The 19,484-nt window shown below is 47.4% G+C and overlaps 1 protein-coding gene across 18 annotated transcripts in view; it reads right to left on the bottom strand.

Annotated features, from left to right (window-relative positions):
- LOC118509380 (protein lap4-like) overlaps positions 1 to 19,484 on the bottom strand; it is a 52,435-nt gene that overhangs the window by 14,926 nt on the left and 18,025 nt on the right. For 12 of the 18 annotated variants that reach the window (XM_036049949.1, XM_036049924.1, XM_036050026.1 and 9 more), the window contains exons 3-17: positions 19,257 to 19,374; positions 18,973 to 19,141; positions 16,716 to 18,062; positions 16,444 to 16,610; positions 10,902 to 11,098; positions 10,245 to 10,808; positions 9,985 to 10,168; positions 9,411 to 9,901; positions 7,332 to 7,601; positions 5,989 to 6,099; positions 5,702 to 5,881; positions 5,305 to 5,334; positions 4,494 to 4,857; positions 4,144 to 4,400; positions 3,905 to 4,063 (exon numbers count right to left, since the gene is read on the bottom strand). In XM_036049949.1, coding sequence (XP_035905842.1) covers positions 3,905 to 4,063; positions 4,144 to 4,400; positions 4,494 to 4,857; positions 5,305 to 5,334; positions 5,702 to 5,881; positions 5,989 to 6,099; positions 7,332 to 7,601; positions 9,411 to 9,901; positions 9,985 to 10,168; positions 10,245 to 10,808; positions 10,902 to 11,098; positions 16,444 to 16,610; positions 16,716 to 18,062; positions 18,973 to 19,141; positions 19,257 to 19,374 — 4,608 coding nt within the window. Of the gene's footprint in view, positions 1 to 3,904; positions 4,064 to 4,143; positions 4,401 to 4,493; positions 4,858 to 5,304; positions 5,335 to 5,701; positions 5,882 to 5,988; positions 6,100 to 7,331; positions 7,602 to 9,410; positions 9,902 to 9,984; positions 10,169 to 10,244; positions 10,809 to 10,901; positions 11,099 to 12,411; positions 13,954 to 16,443; positions 16,611 to 16,715; positions 18,063 to 18,972; positions 19,142 to 19,256; positions 19,375 to 19,484 lie in introns of those variants that run through there. The other 6 variants (XM_036050018.1, XM_036050048.1, XM_036050010.1 and 3 more) reach the window with 6 other exon arrangements.

Raw genomic sequence — 19,484 nt, 5'->3', positions numbered from 1 at the left:
AAACTCGATCACGCACACACTTAAACGCCTTAAAAGCTAATCAGAGCTGGCAACACTGCCACACTCCAGCAACATTTAAATACGCATGAAACCCATTGCCATTTCGCGACCTGGCACAAACATACTCTTGCCCGGCTCTGCCCTATCTGCCCTCACGTGGAACAATTCCGGTTACGTCACACCCTTTAGTACAGACTAACGATCTACACTGGTAGGAAACATCTTGCTTTACTTAGTAATGCTTACACACCTACGCGCGCCCACACTCACACATACACACGCACACACACACATACACGTATTGATATTTGTCGGTCTAAATCTTGAGAGAGGTGGCAGCATGTGGTAGTGGTGGTGGTGTTGGTGGTGATGGTGGGGAGTTGTTACTTCGAGAGGGATGTAAAGGTGCCCGGGCAAACCGGAAATGCATCGGTAACGCAAAATGGCAAAGAGAATGCCGGTAACAATTGTTCTCCTCCTGGCACTCTCCACCAGGAATGAAGGAATGAAGAGCTGTTAAGACTATATACTACCCTCGGAAGGTTGTTTATACCTATCGGGAGGGGGGATTTGTTTGTATCTTGCTAGAATCGATTTTAGCTACGGTTTTAAATCCGAAATCCGGTCTGAGTGTTTCTGGTGTATATGAATAGCTTCACACCTACGGTGTGGTCATCTTCACGAGCAACCTAACATGAGTTTATACGGGCCAAAAAACCTATTCCAGAAAGATACTGGACAGACCACACGAGACGCTAGGCTGCTGCAGCCCACCGAATGCTGCTGCTCCTGCACACACCCACCTACACACAAATCTCCCCATTTCGAGCGCAAACGGGTATGGCATTTGTAAATGCTCTATTAAATTGAACCTGCTGTCGGCACTATTTATCCTTAAAAAAAACCGAACAATTCTGAAGCTTTCACTAATAACACAGTTCAGTTTATGTGTGGTCGATTTTTACTGCGCTCCATTATCTATATATATATATGCGCATATCCTGGGAACACTTTTGCATGCCGAAACAGAACAAGAGCAAACAAAACGTAACAGCAACAAGAGTGTTTTGTTTGTTTGTTTGTTCGTTTTTTTTTTTGTTAGAACAAGGACGACATGTGCCATGCACGTGCGTCCTATATCGGATGACTTCGTTCAAAAGTTTGAAAACAAAACAGAAACAGGTGACGAAGTGTGTGAGCCCGGGCTTTCCGGGGTTGAGCTGTGCGGTGGCTACTCATTCATTATGCACAAATAAACCCGATCACAATCTCGTAATGTATATATATCTTTGGATGTCTAAACAGACCGATTCAGTAGTACACAATCAATATGCATGCGGGCGCACGACGCGGGGCTGATTTTCAGGTGATTTGTCTGCTCAGTTTTGTACGTTACATTAACATTTTGTGTTTAGTTTTAGTGTAGTATGAGTTTTGCTTTTCTTATATTCCTAATAGCCAGCAAAACATTTGGTTCTGTTTCTGTTTCACAAAAAACGGTACAAAAAGACTAGCTAATTTTCTTTGTTCTTTGTTTCACCACCATTTTGTGCTCACCCAGCTTCCATTTTGTTTGCTCTTCTCCCAACTGCTTTCTCTTGCTCTCTCTCTCTCACTTGGCTTTCTCCTTCGTCTATAATCTTTCTTCGTACAATTAATATATGGAAACATCAAAAGGTATAAATACAAACGCGTTCTCTGCCTCCCCACATTTGTGTTTGCTTGCTGCTTATATACGCTTTGTGCCTGGGAGATACGCGCAGATGGCAGGTTTTATACATTTATATATGTAATAGTGAGTTTCTGTGAGAGTGTGTTACAATAGTCAGTATTCTTGAGACAGTTACAATTTGTTAATGACACCTTCAAAAAACATGTATCATCCTAACGTGCGCTAGCCAAAACACACCGTCGATCGGTGCCTTCTGCACATACACACACACATATATATGTATATATATATATGTATCCCAAATTTGATGGCCCCCATTTTGATGGTATTCGTGGGTATCGTATGGTTGGGTTGCATAGTAGAAAAGTGGCAACTGCTGCATTTCCTTCGGGAGCACAATAACGACTGCACACACATACACATACAGACATTTAGTAAGGTGCCTCCTCCTGCGGTACACGCGGTACACACTAATTCTAGTTTGGCTTTTGAGTTTCGCTCGGATCGCGGAGCGGAGGTGCGCGTGTGTGTGTGTATTTTTTTAAGTTGAGGTGGGGAAGAGGATGTCGAACAATCTAACAGAAATCGTACAACCCCCAGGTGGAAAAAAAAAACAATTTGGCCGCACGATCGCGTGCGCACACACACACACTAACACATTGCGGGTCGGATTCGCCGATCACCCAAAATTCGCCTATCTCAATTGGATATTATTTGTTTGCTTTGTTTTTTTTTTGTTCGCTAAATTATAATATCTCAGTCTTCGTTAGTTGTATAAAAAACTAATATTATGGAAGATTTTTTGTCGATGTACGTAACTGTTTGGGTTTGGAAAGTAGGGGGAAAAAAAGAAAAACAAAAACCACATACGGGAAAACACGCACCGAAAACCCCCCAACAAAATCGGAAACGATCCCCACATAAAAACAACCAAATCGGGGGAGCAAAAGAGGAAAAATAGAAAAGAGAAAGAGAGAGAGAGAGAAAGAGAGAAAAATCATTTAGATCGTTCCATTACCTACGCGTGGTAATATTTTGTGCTCATGTCATTCTTGCGCTTGCAGTAGAAAAGTAAGGATGAGCAATTCATTATTTCGTCTAAAAGTGTGATTGTGTATGTGTGTACATATGAGTAGGGCGGAGAAAACAGGAAGATGGCCAGGTACGGTTGTGGTTGATGGAGATTCAAAAAACAAAACCCAACAAAATATACGGCACAAAATCAACGTACAAAATCAATCAAAAGATGACAGACTTGATGCACTTATACTACTATACTTAGTAGAGCAAGCCTTAAAAACGTAAAAAAAACGTAAACACGCTTCTCTTTTTACTTTGGCGCTAAAACGATCCATTGCCTACTTGCCACATTTCTGATTTTTTTTTGTGGCCTGTCAGTCTTGCAGACAGAAGGGAAGGTACAGGATGAGCTTGGTTGCAGGCCATAACACTATGCCATTGGACACGCAAAATGGAAGTGTCGGCCAGATTGACTCTCGCTCGTACCAGGTAATAGTGAGTCAACCACGCAAGTAGACGAACCATATCTGTTCATATAATTTACCCTAGTAATTGATCGTCTTGCCTTTAAAGCTTTAAAACGCTCATCAGACCTTCTCAAGACAGAATCAAATAAAGAGGAAATCAAATATATCGACAACAATGAAAATATATACCTAAAAACAATAAGCATATAAATACGAAACAAACTGGAAATAACAATTAAAACATACAAAATGGTGGTGTAGTAATGCACAAGAATGGTGAGGACTCTTTTTCGATGCGTACGTGTACGTGTGTGAATGAAGGAAAAGGTATGTGTGTGTGTGTGACACTTGGTTGAGTGACTGTGTGTGTTGTGTGTGGTGTGTTCCTTTGTCTTTCACAACAAAAGGAAGGTTGTGTTGGTGTTGTGAACGGACAAATGGTATGTGGTGTATGTGTATGTGCCTAACGTAGCCGATTAATAGTGATCGATTAGCACAACCGAGCAGACTGCCGCTGCCGGATATTAAGGCTCTTAGTACACACGGGGGAATTTTGTTGCTGCTTTTTTTTTTCGTCAATTACCGACACATACACATAGGCCCCGGAGAAAGCAAAAATGAGTGGGAAAGCACGAACAATAACACGTGTTCGGGTTTGTTTGGACAAAACAATAACACGTTTAAAGTAGATAGTGGGGCAGGGTTGGTTTGATGGTGGGTTAGCTTACATGGGTCGACTACATACCTGAGGTGTCTGGGTATCGAGGGTGTGCTTGGACATCACAATTGTGGTCGTTTTCTGCAGCGGTTCGGACGTCACCTCGGTCGGTGATTTCGGGGGTCCATTTTCGACTAGCTGACCTCCGAGCGCTAACGATTCGGCTGCACGTACGATATCCAGTACCTACGGAGCAGAAGAGGAAACCGATTATAATATTTTCGAGATCGAACGGTCCGCTGACTGTTTTTTTTTTGGCTAGCTACCTTCTCTGGGGTACTTTTTTCCTTCGAACCGATCGCCACCTGTTGATCGTGTGGATTGACGCTGATAAGAGCCTGGGAGGTAGGTTCAGGCTGCTCGATCGATTCGGTGGCAGTGGGTTTCGTCGGGGGTAACGTTTCCTCGTCGATCTTGTCCACGCTTAGCTTCCGGTGCGTTTCGGCCATTATCACCGAATCGTCCCGGTCGAGGCTGGACACACTCTGGCTAAGCTCCGAACCCGTTTCCGACGCACGCGACCCTGCATCGTATCGGGGGTGGGTGGGAATAGAGACAACAACAAAAATATTAGAAAATTTCGACGAACACAAACCGCTTCGTCCATGGAACCTACCAATCCTCGAATTGTCACCATTGTTGCTAAGTCCGGTGCTCATACCGCCGGCACTACCGGCCAGATGGAGCAGATCCGACTTTTCGTAACCCTTGCACACGACCAAATGGAGCTTGTTGCCGGATGCACGTAACGCATCGACCGCCTCCTGGTGCGTCGCACCGAGCAGCGACAGACCGTTCACCTCCAGGATGCGCATACCAACGCGCAGCCGCCCGTCGCGCTTGGCCGCACCGTTCGCGTTGATTTTGGAAATGAATACACCCTCGTCGGCGTTATCCAGCGGGTTACCGCGCTGACCATTTAGGCCGCCCTTGATATGCATACCGAGCCGTTCGCCATCTTGCTTGACAATATGTACTTCCTGTAGAGCGATGCAAAACAAAAACAATGGTGCGTTAGTAGGCGAGCTCTCAGTCGATAGCAAAAGGATAGAGTTTGGGCTTCACAGGGACGAAATAGTCCTTTCGAAAATCATAATACACAGACAGCATTCTTACTACTACCAATACACAATAGACATGCACTACACGGTCGGCTATTGTAAGGCTATTAGTTTCTTTTGCATTAGTTTGATACCGCTAAAATATCAAATTTACACATCGAAGAACAAACTGAGATGGATTTCTCATTGAAAAGAAAGAATTAAAAAAATGGTAAACAAAGGACTCAAATGCGCCCATTGCAAAATTGATGCGGCGCGATACGATACAGGAGAAACAAAAACGGAAGCTCGTTTCTAGAGCACGAAAAGAACGAAAGCGGGAACATTTAAAACACTGAACGCGATAGGTGGATCCAGTTTACGTACCTCAGTGTTCAATGCAACTATTTCAAAATGCTGAGATTGGTGGAATGGCATAGAGCGCGTGGTTTGTGTAGTAAATAGTAAGTAAAGAAGGAGCAAATTGTGACATTTTGTATTAAGATGTTGTTTTTTCAAAACGACACCACAGCAGAGAGAGAGAGAGAGCACGCGAAAGAAAAATGAATGGACAAAGAGAAATAGAGAAAATTTGAGAAAAAGCGCAGCCAGGTGTTCTAACAATGACGGTTTTACGAAGCATGTACAAGGGGTGGCATCTTGTTAAAACTTGACTTGACTAAATCTCGGCAGTTTGAAACTGTCGGTTTCCGCATACCGTCAACACGTTTCCCAACAAACCCCAAGTGCTTGCATATCGCGCCAAACCTAAACACACACACACCTGAAAACCCGCCGGAAGTGGATCGTGCTGTACGGTTAGCTTGATGTCGTCGCACGGTCGGAGCAGCTCCATTACCGCTTCCTGGTGCGTTGCCTGCGTTACATCGGTACCGTTCACCTTCAGGATGCGATCGCCCATGCGCAGCTTACCGGACAGGGCAGCAATACCACCGGCTACGATCTAAAACACACAAAAGCAAGCAGCAAAGAAATGAGCTAGCTGGAAGTGCTTCTCGGCAGAAGGGAACGTTGCAGCCAGTGCACGAGTTAGAGGGGCGAATTACTTACGTGCGATATAAATATTCCCGGCTCGTGCGCCCCGAACGGGGTGCAGGAATGATCAGTGCCACCGATAATACTGAAGCCAAGCGATCCTTGATCTTTCGGCAGGACAACCTCCTGTTGGTCCGAACCGCGCGCCATTTTGATACACGTGCACCGGAGTTTGTGTGTGTGTGCGATGTGCAATTGAAATTTAAAAAAAGGAAAGAAAAGAACGAAATGCGGGTAGAGCCGCATTTAGTAACGTTTTCCGAATCATTATTTGCAAACACGCTCAAAAATGGTTCAGTGAGTCGAGAAGGAAAAAAATTAAAAAAGCGGACGTTATTTGCTTTTTTGTTGTAACAATTGTCCCTTTTCTGGATGTGAGCGGGGGCGGTAAATAATTTCAAACCCAATTTGTAACAGTAGCCCGATGAGCCTGGTAAGTATGTAGTTGCGTTGTTAATATGGGCCAGCACTGCATATTAATGAATGGAAAATGGAGCAATTGGTTGCTGTATGTCGGAATTCGTCAATATGCTTAAGCGCAGATTTGAACACGGTCAGTGGTTATCCACACAAGCAATCGGCGAGTGAAGGAGGGTGTAGGTGATGGAAATATTATCAGGTTTATTACGGTTAATAGAAAGCATATGTTCGTTGGCTTCCAGAAGCCACAGAATTGATGGAGAAAAACAAAATCAAACGACCCAAATAGAAACAATATGCCCGGTTCGGCTATTTTTTTTTCAACGGCACACAAGCTTAGCCAAGTCAAATGCGTGTTGTCAGTAAGATATTACGTACAACGCACAAATACATCTAATGATATAGATTAAAAATTAAAGCCAATTACGACATTTATCCTGAAACGAAAAGCATGTTTAGAAGCTTGTAAAGCTTATATGCCAAAGTCCCCCGAAACAGTCCAACCGAAAAGAGTTAATGTAACTCAGCTTCCCTTTCCTGGTGCATCATGTTTAATCCAATTTACCGTACTGTTTTGCTTTGTGATCTCTGGTGAATATATATATGGTGAATTATGTTCACTGAGGTTACGCACGACGCGCTTTACTAAACGCCTGTCTGTCTACCCTTGGCACGCAGGAGAAAATGAGTGTAGTAAAGAATAAATGGATGATTTGTCGATCCGAGCTCCGATAAAAGGATGTAGGAGTAGTGACACGGTTGAGTTTGTAGTGGTAGTAGTAGCAATAGTAGTGATAGTAGTTTGTTTGACTAGATCTCATAGAACCAATAAAGTTTTCGTTTGGTGTGCGATTTTATGTCGTACAGCTTTTTTGTTGTTGTTGTTTTGTTTGTTTGTTGCTTTGTTTTTGCTGGTTTGGGAGAATCATGTATTTTACCTCGCTGATTAGTGGTTCCAATAAGCGATTGTCAGTGACCCTGGTCATTACCGTCTCAGTGAACGTTGACTTGGTAATCGTTTCCGTGACGGTGCCGAGCTCGGTCGGTGCCGGTGGCAACATCGGCATGTCCGGCACGGCCTTCTGCACCGTCACCGTCACCGAGGGACCGTGGTCGGACTTGTCCACGGTTACCTGCCGGCCGCCGCTGATAAAGTGTGACGGTATCATGGCCTGAAAATCTGCGCTGGTCATGGGCCTCGCTGCAACCTGCGATATGGGGCGGGGGGGATGTGTGCGTGTGTGTGTGTATATGTTTTTTTAATGATGTTTTGTTTTCGGCGGCATTGTGTTGCAGTTGGAAATGGGGAAAACGAGATGGATTGATGAGGATATGGGATGTTGAGAGTGTGCATGTGTGTGTTTATACGTTGAGATTGAGATTCGAGAGTGGCAGGACGACGAGAAGAGATTTATCCAAAGACACACACACACACATACACGCCGGTAAAGAAATTGATCGATCGAAAATATATATATACACAATGACATAAGAAACCCATAACGCATGCACACGCGCGCACACACACACACGTACGCATATGGGATAACCGGGGGAAAGGAAAGCGTCGGAGATCAAGCGCACAAGGATAATATTATATGGGGCCACGGTGGATGATTGCGCAGTTGATGTACACAACAATATTATTTCGAGCAGTTTGATTTTAATGTGATCGGAAGGATCATTTATACAACCCGCGCGCACACACACACACACATAGGGAACCGGCGCGTATTTTGGGGAAGGCAGGCACATACAGCAACAACGAGAAGGAGGCAATATATGGAAGAAAGAGAAACGAAAAGAAAAAAAAAGGGGAAAACCTTGGATTAGGACCATGCGTTACGGCTGTTACCGGTGCCCGGTGGCGGGTATTTTTAATGTGGTGGTTTAATGTTATGATGTTTCTTTTGTAAATGGGCTAGATGGGCAAGATGAATAAATGCGTGCGTGGAAGAGCTCTGCCGAGCTGTCCGTCTAGAGAAGGCGGCAGGAGGGTAAGGGATGAACGAAGTGGGGATAACTGTGAGTGATAGATGGAACGGATAAGTGATTGGCTAACAGGTGATGAAGTTTATGTTAGTAACTGGTGTGTGGAGTCACTAGAGGCTAGTTCTTGAATGTTTCTCAGCTTTTGGAGTCTATAATAATTTCAGCCAACTTTTCTTGTTTTATGTGTTTCAACGTTTCCCATTAGATTATACGAAAGAAATCTCAAAATAAGGGTTTGAAAAACTGCTCGGGAAAAATGGCTTAACTACTTCCAGGTTTGGGGAGATAAGTTAAGGATTCCGGTTTACTAAAAATATCACCAAAACGTTGCATAAAACTGTATCACACATCAATATTGTCTGGCTGAAGTTCTCATAGACCCCAATGGTTTAAAAAGGACTCGCATGTGCTTCTTGTAAAACGATGATGATGATGATGATAACGATACGCATACAAAGCAAGGTTGTTAAGCAATTTCTCGTGCTGTAATGTGTGTGTGCCACGTGCGCAGAAGGATCAAGCAATCGGGCAAGCCGTGCTGGAGGGCGCTGTAAAACCGTGGCAAACGCGACCCTAAACACACACTGAGTTTATATTATCATTTATGCTACATTACGAATGTGTAGTGCGTTTGTGTGTGTGTACGTGTGTAAGTGTGCGTGTGTGTGTGTGGATGTGCATTTGCGTGTTTCGAAATAAGGGCAGTAAATCAACTATGCGCAGTAGTCACACATACACACACACACACACACACATAGGGTGCTTTTTTTTCTACGGGGTGGAAGGAAAAGAGAAACGAAAACGGGAACGGGGACAAGGTGTGCCGGAGAACACAACCCGGGAACGACGGAACGACAGCATTCACTAGAGCCTCTTTTCTGGGTTACCCTCCATTCGCGTTAGAATGTTAGAATGGGTGGGGCGGGGCGGAAGGAGGGAAAGTTGGTTGCTTGGTTTCCGTGCCCGGCATGGAAACTGGATCGGCACCACCATCGGCAGCGTCATCATCGGCCCCGGACACTTACCTGCGGATCGTCACTAGTGGACGTGGGATGCGCCACCACACCATTGTTGGTGTTTGCCGTCGATTCGATCGGCTGGTCCGGCTGCTGCTTGTACATCGCCACGCCGTTACTGTTCGGGCCACCGTCAGCGCTACTGTTGTTAGCGGTGCTGTGTTTGTTATTAACGTTTTGCATTAATACTGTACGCGGTGCGGGCAGGGGAGGCTGCTGTTGCTTAGCAGCATCCACCTGCATTGGCAACCCTTGCTGATGCTGCTGCTGCTGCTGCTGCTGCAGCAGTGTGGCAGATGGCGTGTGCGGTGCAAATGAGGCGCTAGGTGAAAGTGCATTAGCCCCGCCAGTTACCTTTTGCGTGTGCTGTTCATCCACCACCTTCGGTTCGCTGCCGGACGGTTTGACCGACTCGGTAAGGTGGTGATGGTGTGGGTGGGCAGCAGCTGGCTGTTCCTGACTGTCATCGCCGGTGCGTTGATAGCTGGTGTAGGTGGTTGCTGCAGTGGCGGAGGAGACCAAAAAAAAAATCCTTTGTTAGAAAGAAATTGTTTTCGCATCAGCGGATCGTTTGTCATCATACCAAGACGATTGGGCATATAAGCTCCGGGGCGATTCGGACCCACTACTGGGCTGCGGGGACTGTGCAATGGTTCTAGCGGTCCCTTAACTTCACGCTGTACTACCAGACGCACAAAGCGCTGATGATCGGTAAGCAGCTGCACTGCATAATCGTGATGAGCGTTCGTAATATCGACACCGTTTATCTGCAACGGAGAGGGAGACATTAAATTTAGAGACATTTCCCCTTCACAAACCAGCATCAAGCTCGAGACCACTTACCGCTAGCACCCGATCGCCCACCATAATCTTGCCATCCTTGTGTGCCACCCCGTTCTCGGTGAGGCGCGAAATGTAGATACCCTCGGAACCGTCCTTGAACGGCGCATGTCCCTTACCGCCCGCAATACTGAAACCTAGCCCTTGTCCGATCTGGTCACGTATCAGCGTCGTGTGCAGGATAATCTTCTGCGTAATTTCGTTCCCGTTCGGTATATCCATACTGCCACCACCAACACCAACACCACCACTACCGTTTGGCAGTCCAACCGTGTTCGGGGAGAGTGCACCCATGTACGGCGGGACACCGACACCGTCCCCGACAATGGTTGGGACGCCGAGCGGTGCACCGACCAGCGGCGGTGCCCCACTACCGGTCTTTAACGTGTCCTGATCAACCACGTTGATTTGTGCGACCGAACCGGTATCGTCAAACACCGGATGTCCGATCAGGCGTGTTACCTCGCGGGAAATAAACAGTACCAGTACCGAACCGCATGCCTTCAACACCTCGACCGCATCGTAATGGTCCGCATCCTCGACAGAGATTCCGTTTACCTTCAACACCTGCCAAGTGGAGAAGAAGGGTAGAACGAGATTAGTTCAGGTTAGTCTACAGGGACTCGATGGGCGGTGCTGCTGCTTTCCTCAATATCGTACCTTGTCGCCAACCTTTAACCCGGCCAGATCCGCCGGGCCTCTTTCGGTGACGCGCGAGATGAAGATACCCTCGTCATCGCCCTTGAACGGTGTCGAACCGCGCCCACCGGCAATACTTAGCCCGAGCCCGGCGGACGTACGCTCAATGTGTATCTCCAGACGCTCCTCCTTCAGTGCGGTGTACGTGTCGAGTGTGTCTAAAAAGCAAAACAAACAGAGCAGCAAAAGCACCTGATTAAACAGTTCCGAATAGGATATCCTTCCCCTTTCGTATCTTCCCTTCCGAGAGTGTTCGAGTAACCGAGCGCTGTTTTCTTTCCCTTCCGGACCAGAAAACCGGATGGCAAATCGTGCGCCACAATGTTACCGCACGATAACATTGATTTGCTTAAAACGGTGGATATAAGTGGGCACACGCCCCCCCGTCCCCCTCTGTTAAGTTCACCCATTTAGTGAGACCCGAATGAGTTCCCCATTGCCGGCCCAAGCTGCTGCTGCTGTTGTTTGTGGTCCGTGCCGAATCGTGTTTATTATTAAAATGTCGGACTGTTTTGCTTCCCACCCTTTGGCCGTTCGTTTTCGTAGCATTGCAAATTGCCGCCGCTACAATGTTGTGAGTGTGAGTGTTGCTTTCTTTTGCGACCATTATAACGCGCCCGGAGTAAAGGCGACTCTTGCTTTGGCAATTAGTTTACAGTTTACGGTTGTGTAGCGAGTTAGGTGAAACTAATGTTGATTTGCCAATGTTGGTGCAACAACTACTGCTCGGAAGGAGATTAAAATGTCGATAAGAACAATGGAAACTACACCAAGAATACATGCGTTAGTGTTTGGTTCAATATTCAATAAATGTTCTTTTTTTCTAGCTAAATAGCTTAGACAGCTTCAAATTCAGCGTTTCGGTTTCTATGAACTGGAAATTGGGGAATTTTTGAACCAGAATCTAGAGCTGACATACAGTCGTGTAAGGGGAAGAGATTTACTCAACCCCAACTAGTTAGATGACAACTCTGCCACTTTAAACGGATGTGGCTCACATGAGATATTGTTGATGAAACATTTAAGCAGATTTCTGCATACATTTTCCAAAGATAATCTGGTAGGATGCATACCAAGTTGTTGATTGTCAGCATCTCTACCTTTAACAATTCTTTGTTTTGGGATCTGCCGAGCAGCTACTGAGGGCAAGTATTGAAACTTTTGCTAGAGCAATGTGTAATACTGAAATTCGTGGCTTCATATTGACTAGCTAATTTTCAATCGCGAGCTACATCTTATTTCATCCACCCAAACGTCAGAAGTCCCAACGTAATACTTTGCAGTCTTGCAACAAATTCCACAGAGAGCAGACTATTTCCGCCCATTGACCGCAAAACGAATGATTCATTCATAACTCCATTCCTATTGATTCATCACGCACAAATACACACACACATACACTGGTGCACTGGTCGAGCAGCACTGGTTTCGTCAGGCCTTATCAGTGACAGGCGCATATTATCTCGCTTACCGTAGACTTTCCGCTTCCCAAACAACGGTGACGACGACGACGGCAGGGCCGTACCGCCACCGACGATACCCTTACCCGGCCCAAGGTTCCGTCCATCCTTTACCGCGGTGATAATGCGAATGCGCCGCTTGTCGTCCTTTCGGCCACCCTTCTTCTTCCCGTTCGACAGGATGCTGGCGGGCGTGTTTGACCCAACCGTACCGTTCGACCGGAACGAGGACGCTCCCGACGAACGGCGGGACAGTGGACGGCCCGGTCCTTTCCGGCCGCCCGGTCCCTTCCCACCATCCTTCACTTTAAACTTTACTGAAAACATCCTTCCTGTTGCGGTGGTGTGTTCGCGTAGCGTTCGTGATAAAATTGTTTCCCCTAAATGCTGCCGCCTCTTCGATGCGGACACTTGTTGGCGATTTGCGGCGAAGAGATGTGGCAAGAACTTCAAGACGCGGTTTTAACTACTTCTTTCAAACAAAACGCACTCATACACACACACATACACACATTTTCTATATAAAAACGTCACGGGCGCACCGTATGCGCCCATAAACGGGTCACCACCACTAATGCGGGGGTTAACCGGAGCACGGGTTTTGCTACCGCAGGGTCGAACTAATTGTGTGAAGCAACCTTATTTCCACCTCCAATTAGAGTGAGGTCCACTTAAAAACTACCCGTAGCAGATGCTGGAACGATGCAGATCGAACCAGCATAAGTGCCGTGACTCATCGGCACACCGTGCACCCGTCCGTCCGGCTTTTCTCCACCGAAACCTCGGACCTTGGCGCCGCCGCCACCAAGACGTACGATGTTTGATTGTTGCAGCACGTTGGCAATGGGTTCCCCGTGGATGGTATGTAGCAGGGTAGGGCACGCCCTGATGCTTTTGTTTTCGCCTCGTTTCGGACAACAACAACAACAAGAAGAAAAAGAAGAACAGGAAAGAGGTAGAGAGACAACCACACTACACACGGAGGACCACACGGCAGCAACGTTCCCGGTGATTTGTCACAACCTGTCCGAGCGCATCCGCGGATTCCTTCTGCACCCTTGCGATGAGCTGCTCCACAGCCCCACCGCACCTATCCCGCCGTACCCGCACTGATAACGAGACGGGTGGAGCGTGATAAAACTGCGCCTTATCTTGCTGGCCCCCGGTACTTCCACAATCCCGAGCGAAATAGCGCGAAAAGGGGTAGTTCTCTGCTGCCGAAACTACGCGTACGTGTGGTGGCCCGGCTACTAACCGACCCCAGGCATGGCGAACACGGACCTCTTCCGAGTTAAATCTCACTTGAAAACTATCAAACGTCGTACCGAAAGTGACATGCTCATGCTCTTTAATGTTTCAATTAACGTTGTAAGTGGGTCAACAGGGTTTTCATTCGCCACACGCGTATTGAGCTTGCAGCCAGTGTGTACGTGGCGTAACTATTACTATACTCTGTACTTGTTGTAGCCGTAGAAGATTGCATACGGGTGTATAGCAGTGGTCGACAAACGTCGGAAGCGATACACGCAATATACAAAGCGATTCATTTAAAAACTAACATGGTCGTTGTAACCGACTAGGTCGTATTGATGCTTATGAAGGATCAATTTTTTTCCTCAACTCACACAAGAGTTACAAAGGGTCTTTGTGAGCAGTATATAGAGCTGTGCGCCTTAAATGCACATAAAATTGCGAAAGACAATTTTAAGATATTTTAGTTATTTGAGTTTCCTTAAAAATACTAGTGGAATAGGCTATTATTTATAATATACAGAAAATGAAGTGACCATAAAAAATCATTAGCTAAGAGCAGCTTCATTTTAGAGAGGCTTCCCACTGGGTAGAAATCACTCAATGAAGGGTAAAATTTCTCTGCAACAAACACTCATTATATCAATCCTCATCCCTGCCAAACGCTCCCTCGTTCAAGGTGTTGGACAAAATTTTGCTCTGAAGTAGGAGAGTTGCTGATCGGAGTAACATTGCTCATTTAGCTATCCAATAAGAAGTCCGCATAAGCTTGCAAACTGGTGCAGCAGGAACAAAATGAATGTAAAAACGGCAGTTTACAGCGATTGAATATCAACCGTCGGAATTGAAGACAGCAAGAAAATAATTGAAACTGGGCGAAAAATAATTTTGTGAATGTGAGGGTATTCTGGTAGAAGATAATTAAATTGTAATGAAAGTTAATTAAATGGTGGATCAAAGTAACATAGGCTGTTTCACTATGGATACTTAGCAGCGAACAAGCCTAACAACTAGCCAGCTACTCAAAAAGGCTTCAACATTGACATTCAACATGCCTAGATAAAGCCGGAGAGCAAGCATTCATGTTGCACGGCTTCTGACCAGTTGGTTCATTGTGTTTTTTATTAACTGTATTGAACTACCCATCATTGGAGGGACCACGAAAATTAATGAAAAATCCCTTTATTTATTAAAAACGCAACATCCGCACAAGGTTTGCCTCCTCTGATTTTTCTATCGCTGTAAAGTTACTGATAACGTGCGAACGTGTAGCTCGCGCGCGTACAGGTAACACACCCTTACGGAACACTCTTTCTTGCCAACGGAACGCACATACGCATGCAGTGATACACCAGCGAAAGAGAGAAAGAATCGAAACCACCCTCCCCACCCCAATACAAAATGACCCACCTGACAAAAACCTTGACACAAAATGGCTCTCTCGACTCGAATAAGACTTAATGCCGACGGTTGTTGTCGCGCGCACGATCATGTATGGGGCTGCTTTCTACACTGTGGGGTGCGTAAGTGTGTTAAGGGGAGCCGAAGCTCGGCTATTTGTTTTCGCCACACACCCACACACCCACACACACGACTTCCTCACGTACACGCGTGGAATAATATGCACGGTTGTAGTACAGTTTCGGTGTGTTTAATTTAATGTTTATCGAATACCAGGGCTCTATGTTATCTAAATGGTCCGGAGGGTTTTTTTCCCCTTTTTCTTCTATTTTGGAACCGAGGCAGCGTCATTGAAAGCACATTTCGAGGGAGTTATGAACGGAACAGGGGAGGGGAGGGGGGAGGGGTTCTGTTGTGTGGCCCTCGGTACGGTCAGAGTGTTAATATCGGTAACGCGAGTTCGGCCTCATTGTGCACGCCCTTACTAAATGGTTGGTGTGTGCACATATTGTTGTTGTCGTTTACCGCTGACCGTCGCGCAGCCAGCGCACTTCCCATTGTTGTGTTCCCACCCGAACCCGAACGACGATTCTCATGGACGGTACACATACACACACACCATCGGTTTTGCCCAATAAGCAAACCCGCCCGCTGCCCGATGTCCGCTCGAAAACAACAAACCTTACGGAATAAACAAGTAGTTGCCCTTTCGGCTGCTTGTCCATCCTCACAACTCCCACAAACCCCCGTTTGCAGATGCTAATTACCACCATCTTCTTTGACGCGAGGACGCGCACCATAGATGCGACGACAGTACGTGGTAGCCAGAAGGTGTGAAACTGTATCGCCGACCGACCGACCGCCTGGACAAACAACATTGCTCACCGGAGCAACCTTAGCACCTGATCTGTTTATTCTGGCACCCGTTTTTTTTCCAAACACTTCCGTGGCGGGATCGTCGGCAAAGGTGGCAAGGGCTTTCGCGCGTATTGCGGAAAACGCGTCCAGCAACATCATGACACACACGCTGAACGTGCTCTTATCTTATCGGTCGGGGCTGACTGATGACGACGATTGGAATGTGGCAAAGCGATAACCCCTTCGGGCAGTGGGAAGAGCTACGCAGAAGGCCATGCCACGTTTTGAAGAGGCCAGGGCGAGCAGTTCGTTTGGGTGGGTTAACTTAAGAGGGGTTCGACATCTCAGCCAAGATGGAGTCAAGATGAGGGTGATGATGTAATGCGCATTGGAAATGATGTAATGACCCTGGAGAAGGTCTCCAGTGACATCATGGCAAGTTCGGTTCCACGCTCAGCAGCTACTCTGGAGGATCACTCTCGGAATGTTGTGGTAGTTTAGGTTCGGCCGGAATTTGTACCCGTTATACCTACCTTCAGCGATGCTGCCAGCAGTCGACGGTACCTGCTCCAGTACGGGATGTTCGTCCAGCTTTGGCGGTGTCATTTCCTTCAGCTTCAGCGAGGTAAACATCAGGTTCGTGTTTTTATCGGTGATGGTATGATGGACCCGCTTGTTCTTCAGATGATGAGGTGTATCTCTGTGATAGCAAAAATATAATAATAATAATAATAGCGAAATCAATCAATAAGAATGTTCAAACACAGGAGCTCCAATTATCGTCTCCTTCCTGCGAGGTACACACCTGCGGTGTAGTTTGGAGATTGGCTTCTTGCCATCGCCATCCTCACCACCGTACTGCTGCCGATCGGCATCGTCTTCCTCCTCCTCGTTCACCTCGAACCCGACCCGCTTCTCGTACCCATCGTCCTCATCGTCCTGTGCATGTTCGGCACCGCCCGCTTCCAAACTTGTCGCACCGATCGCCGCCGCTTCACCACCTTGCTCCTCGTCGTGCGGAATGGAGTGTCCCTGTATGTCTTCCATCGTGGTCGCCCCGTACCCGGAACGGTTCAGCAGCGAGGGTCGCGATGCCGACTCCTCCGACAGTGTGTCCAAGTTGCCGGACATATCGTCCGATTTGCGCTCCTTCGCGAACAGCTTGTGGGCCTTCATCTTGAGCTCCTTCGGGTGGGGCGTGTTCTGGCGCACGAACGGTGTGTCCCGGTCCGCGCCAAAGTCCTCCGTGAACTTGACGGAATGTGTGCGGGAGGCCTCCCGTTCCTCCCAGTTCTCCGAGTCCGTATCTTCCCGCTGGCTCGGATTAGACGGTACGTAGCGTTGCTGGGGCAGCAGGAAACACGTCAGTACCTGCTCGTTCGTCGCCTCATCTACGTCCGGCTGGAACGTTGGCACCGGTTGCGACTGGTTCTCGGACAACCAGACCGCCTTCAGCTGCAGATTGACGAGCGAGTAAGGGAGATGCTGCAGCAGATTGCCGGACACGTCCAGCACGTGCAGCTCACCACAGTTACCAAGCTCGGAAGGTAGTCGGGTGAGTTTGTTTTCCCGCAAGCTCAGTACACCGAGCTGCCGACAGTTGCCGAGTTCGCTCGGTACCGCCACCAGGGAGTTACGGTCAACGTTCAGGTTGTTCAGCACCAGCATATTACCGACCGTGGACGGTAGCTCGCTGAGGAAGTTCTCCGTGAGGATCAGTTCCTGCATGTGCACACAGCACCCGATACTGTCGTTCAGCGTGTGCAGCCGGTTTTGGTCCAGCTTCAGGATCGAAAGGTTGGTCAGCTTCGAAACACCGTTCGGCAGCGTTTCGAGCAAGTTCTGGGACAGATGCAGATCGGTTAAACACTCCAGACCGCCGATCTCTTCCGGCAGCTCCTCGAGCCGGTTTTCCGACACGTCCAGACAGACGAGCTTCTTGAGCATCCCGATCTCTGGCGGCAATCGCTGAAGTTGGTTGTGATCGAGCCAGAGCTCTTGCAGCGACGGCAGATAGCCGAGATGTGACGGAAGCTCGTCGATTTCGTTGTCGCCCAAATCCAGACGCTCCAGCTTCGTTAGCTGACTAATTGACTCCGGTAGATTTTTCAGCAGGTTCTCGCGCAACTCTAGCGATACCAGCTTGGACAGACTGTTGTTGGAGAATGAAAAGATGGATAGGGAAGAGGGAAGACATTGGAGTCAGATTTTCGTCTATGTCCATGAGAGTTTTTAAATAGCCAAGGGGACACAAAAGCTCCTAAATTATATTATCTAGCGACATTACGTCTGTACGTGGGTTATAGAAGTCTAAAAATAGTTTCGTACATGCAGGAAGCTGGCTGTAATAGCATCATATCTGCAACATTCGCTTTTTCTTGCTGTAATTTCACAGCTCTAAACCAGTAAGTACTTCATCAGCTTCACTGAAGGCATTGAACGTCACCGGGTACTAGGAAAAGCTCCCCACACAATACGGGAGGTCTATCGCACGAGAGGTAGAAAATACTTCAACCCCAAAATTGCACATGTACATGGCCGCGCGACCGACCGTATGCTGGGGACGACCACCCAGCCCAGCAGGAACAGCTCCAAAACCCTTTTGTACGTTCATTGTTCCCGATCTACGGGCTCCCTCGGCGAAGAGGGTAGAGCACATTTCAAAGCACAAAATAATTCGCCCATCGGTGGCGTCGGCGGCACGGGTTAGGGATGGTTCTGGTTCGCTAGGTTTTAGACGTTCCGGGCAGTAGCAAACATGGGACGGGGGAAAACCTTACGGGCTTTTCCGGGCGTTTGATGTACGCTAGCCGGTTCCGTTATTTCATCCAAACCTTCCGCGTCCCATCACCAGGTCTATCATTCCGTTACGCTACCAATCCCCTTTCCCTACACCACCGGATTAGGGGGGTAACAAGGGCTGCTACTATTCATCGACCATCGCCATCGTTTTCGAACGACTGGGGATCGGCGGAGGGTTCGGAATGTTTAACCTAACCTAACGACCACTAACGGAGCGACGATGTTTCCCCATTTTCCCACATTATACCACCCATACTTACCAGCCAAAGTCCTGCGGTAGCGAAATGAGCGACATGTCGTTCAGGCCGAGCACGGTCAAATTCCGCAGCTGGGTAAAGCCGGCCGGTAGCCGCGAGATCGGGTTCGAGCTGAAGTCCGCTATCTGCAGACTGCGGAGATGCTTGATGTCCTCGGGTATGTCACCGATTTCTATGCAGCGATGAAAAACGATAGTGTGCGTGTGAGCATGTGTGTTGAATCAGATTAGCAATGCTGGAAATGCAAAAGCGAAACGGGGAGATTTTGCAACTTTGCATACACTCACCATTGCGCGACACATCTAGCTCGACCAGATTGACGAAGTTTTGTATGTCGGATGGAATTTTGATTATGTCATTGTCGCTCAGTCCGAGCTTTCGCAGCCGATAGAGACGAAAAAATCCCTACAAAGAGAGAGAGGGAGATAGATAATGGTTAGCAAATGACATGTTAAAGTTGGGCAGTTAAAATGGTACACAAAATAATTAAATTATGCCCTGCTTCGGGCGATGGA

This window comes from Anopheles stephensi, chromosome X (assembly GCF_013141755.1).
Source record: "Anopheles stephensi strain Indian chromosome X, UCI_ANSTEP_V1.0, whole genome shotgun sequence".
In the NCBI taxonomy this organism is placed as follows: domain Eukaryota; kingdom Metazoa; phylum Arthropoda; class Insecta; order Diptera; family Culicidae; genus Anopheles; species Anopheles stephensi.
The sequence above is the reverse complement of the archived record's forward strand: the minus strand, read 5'-3'. Positions and strand labels throughout refer to the sequence as shown.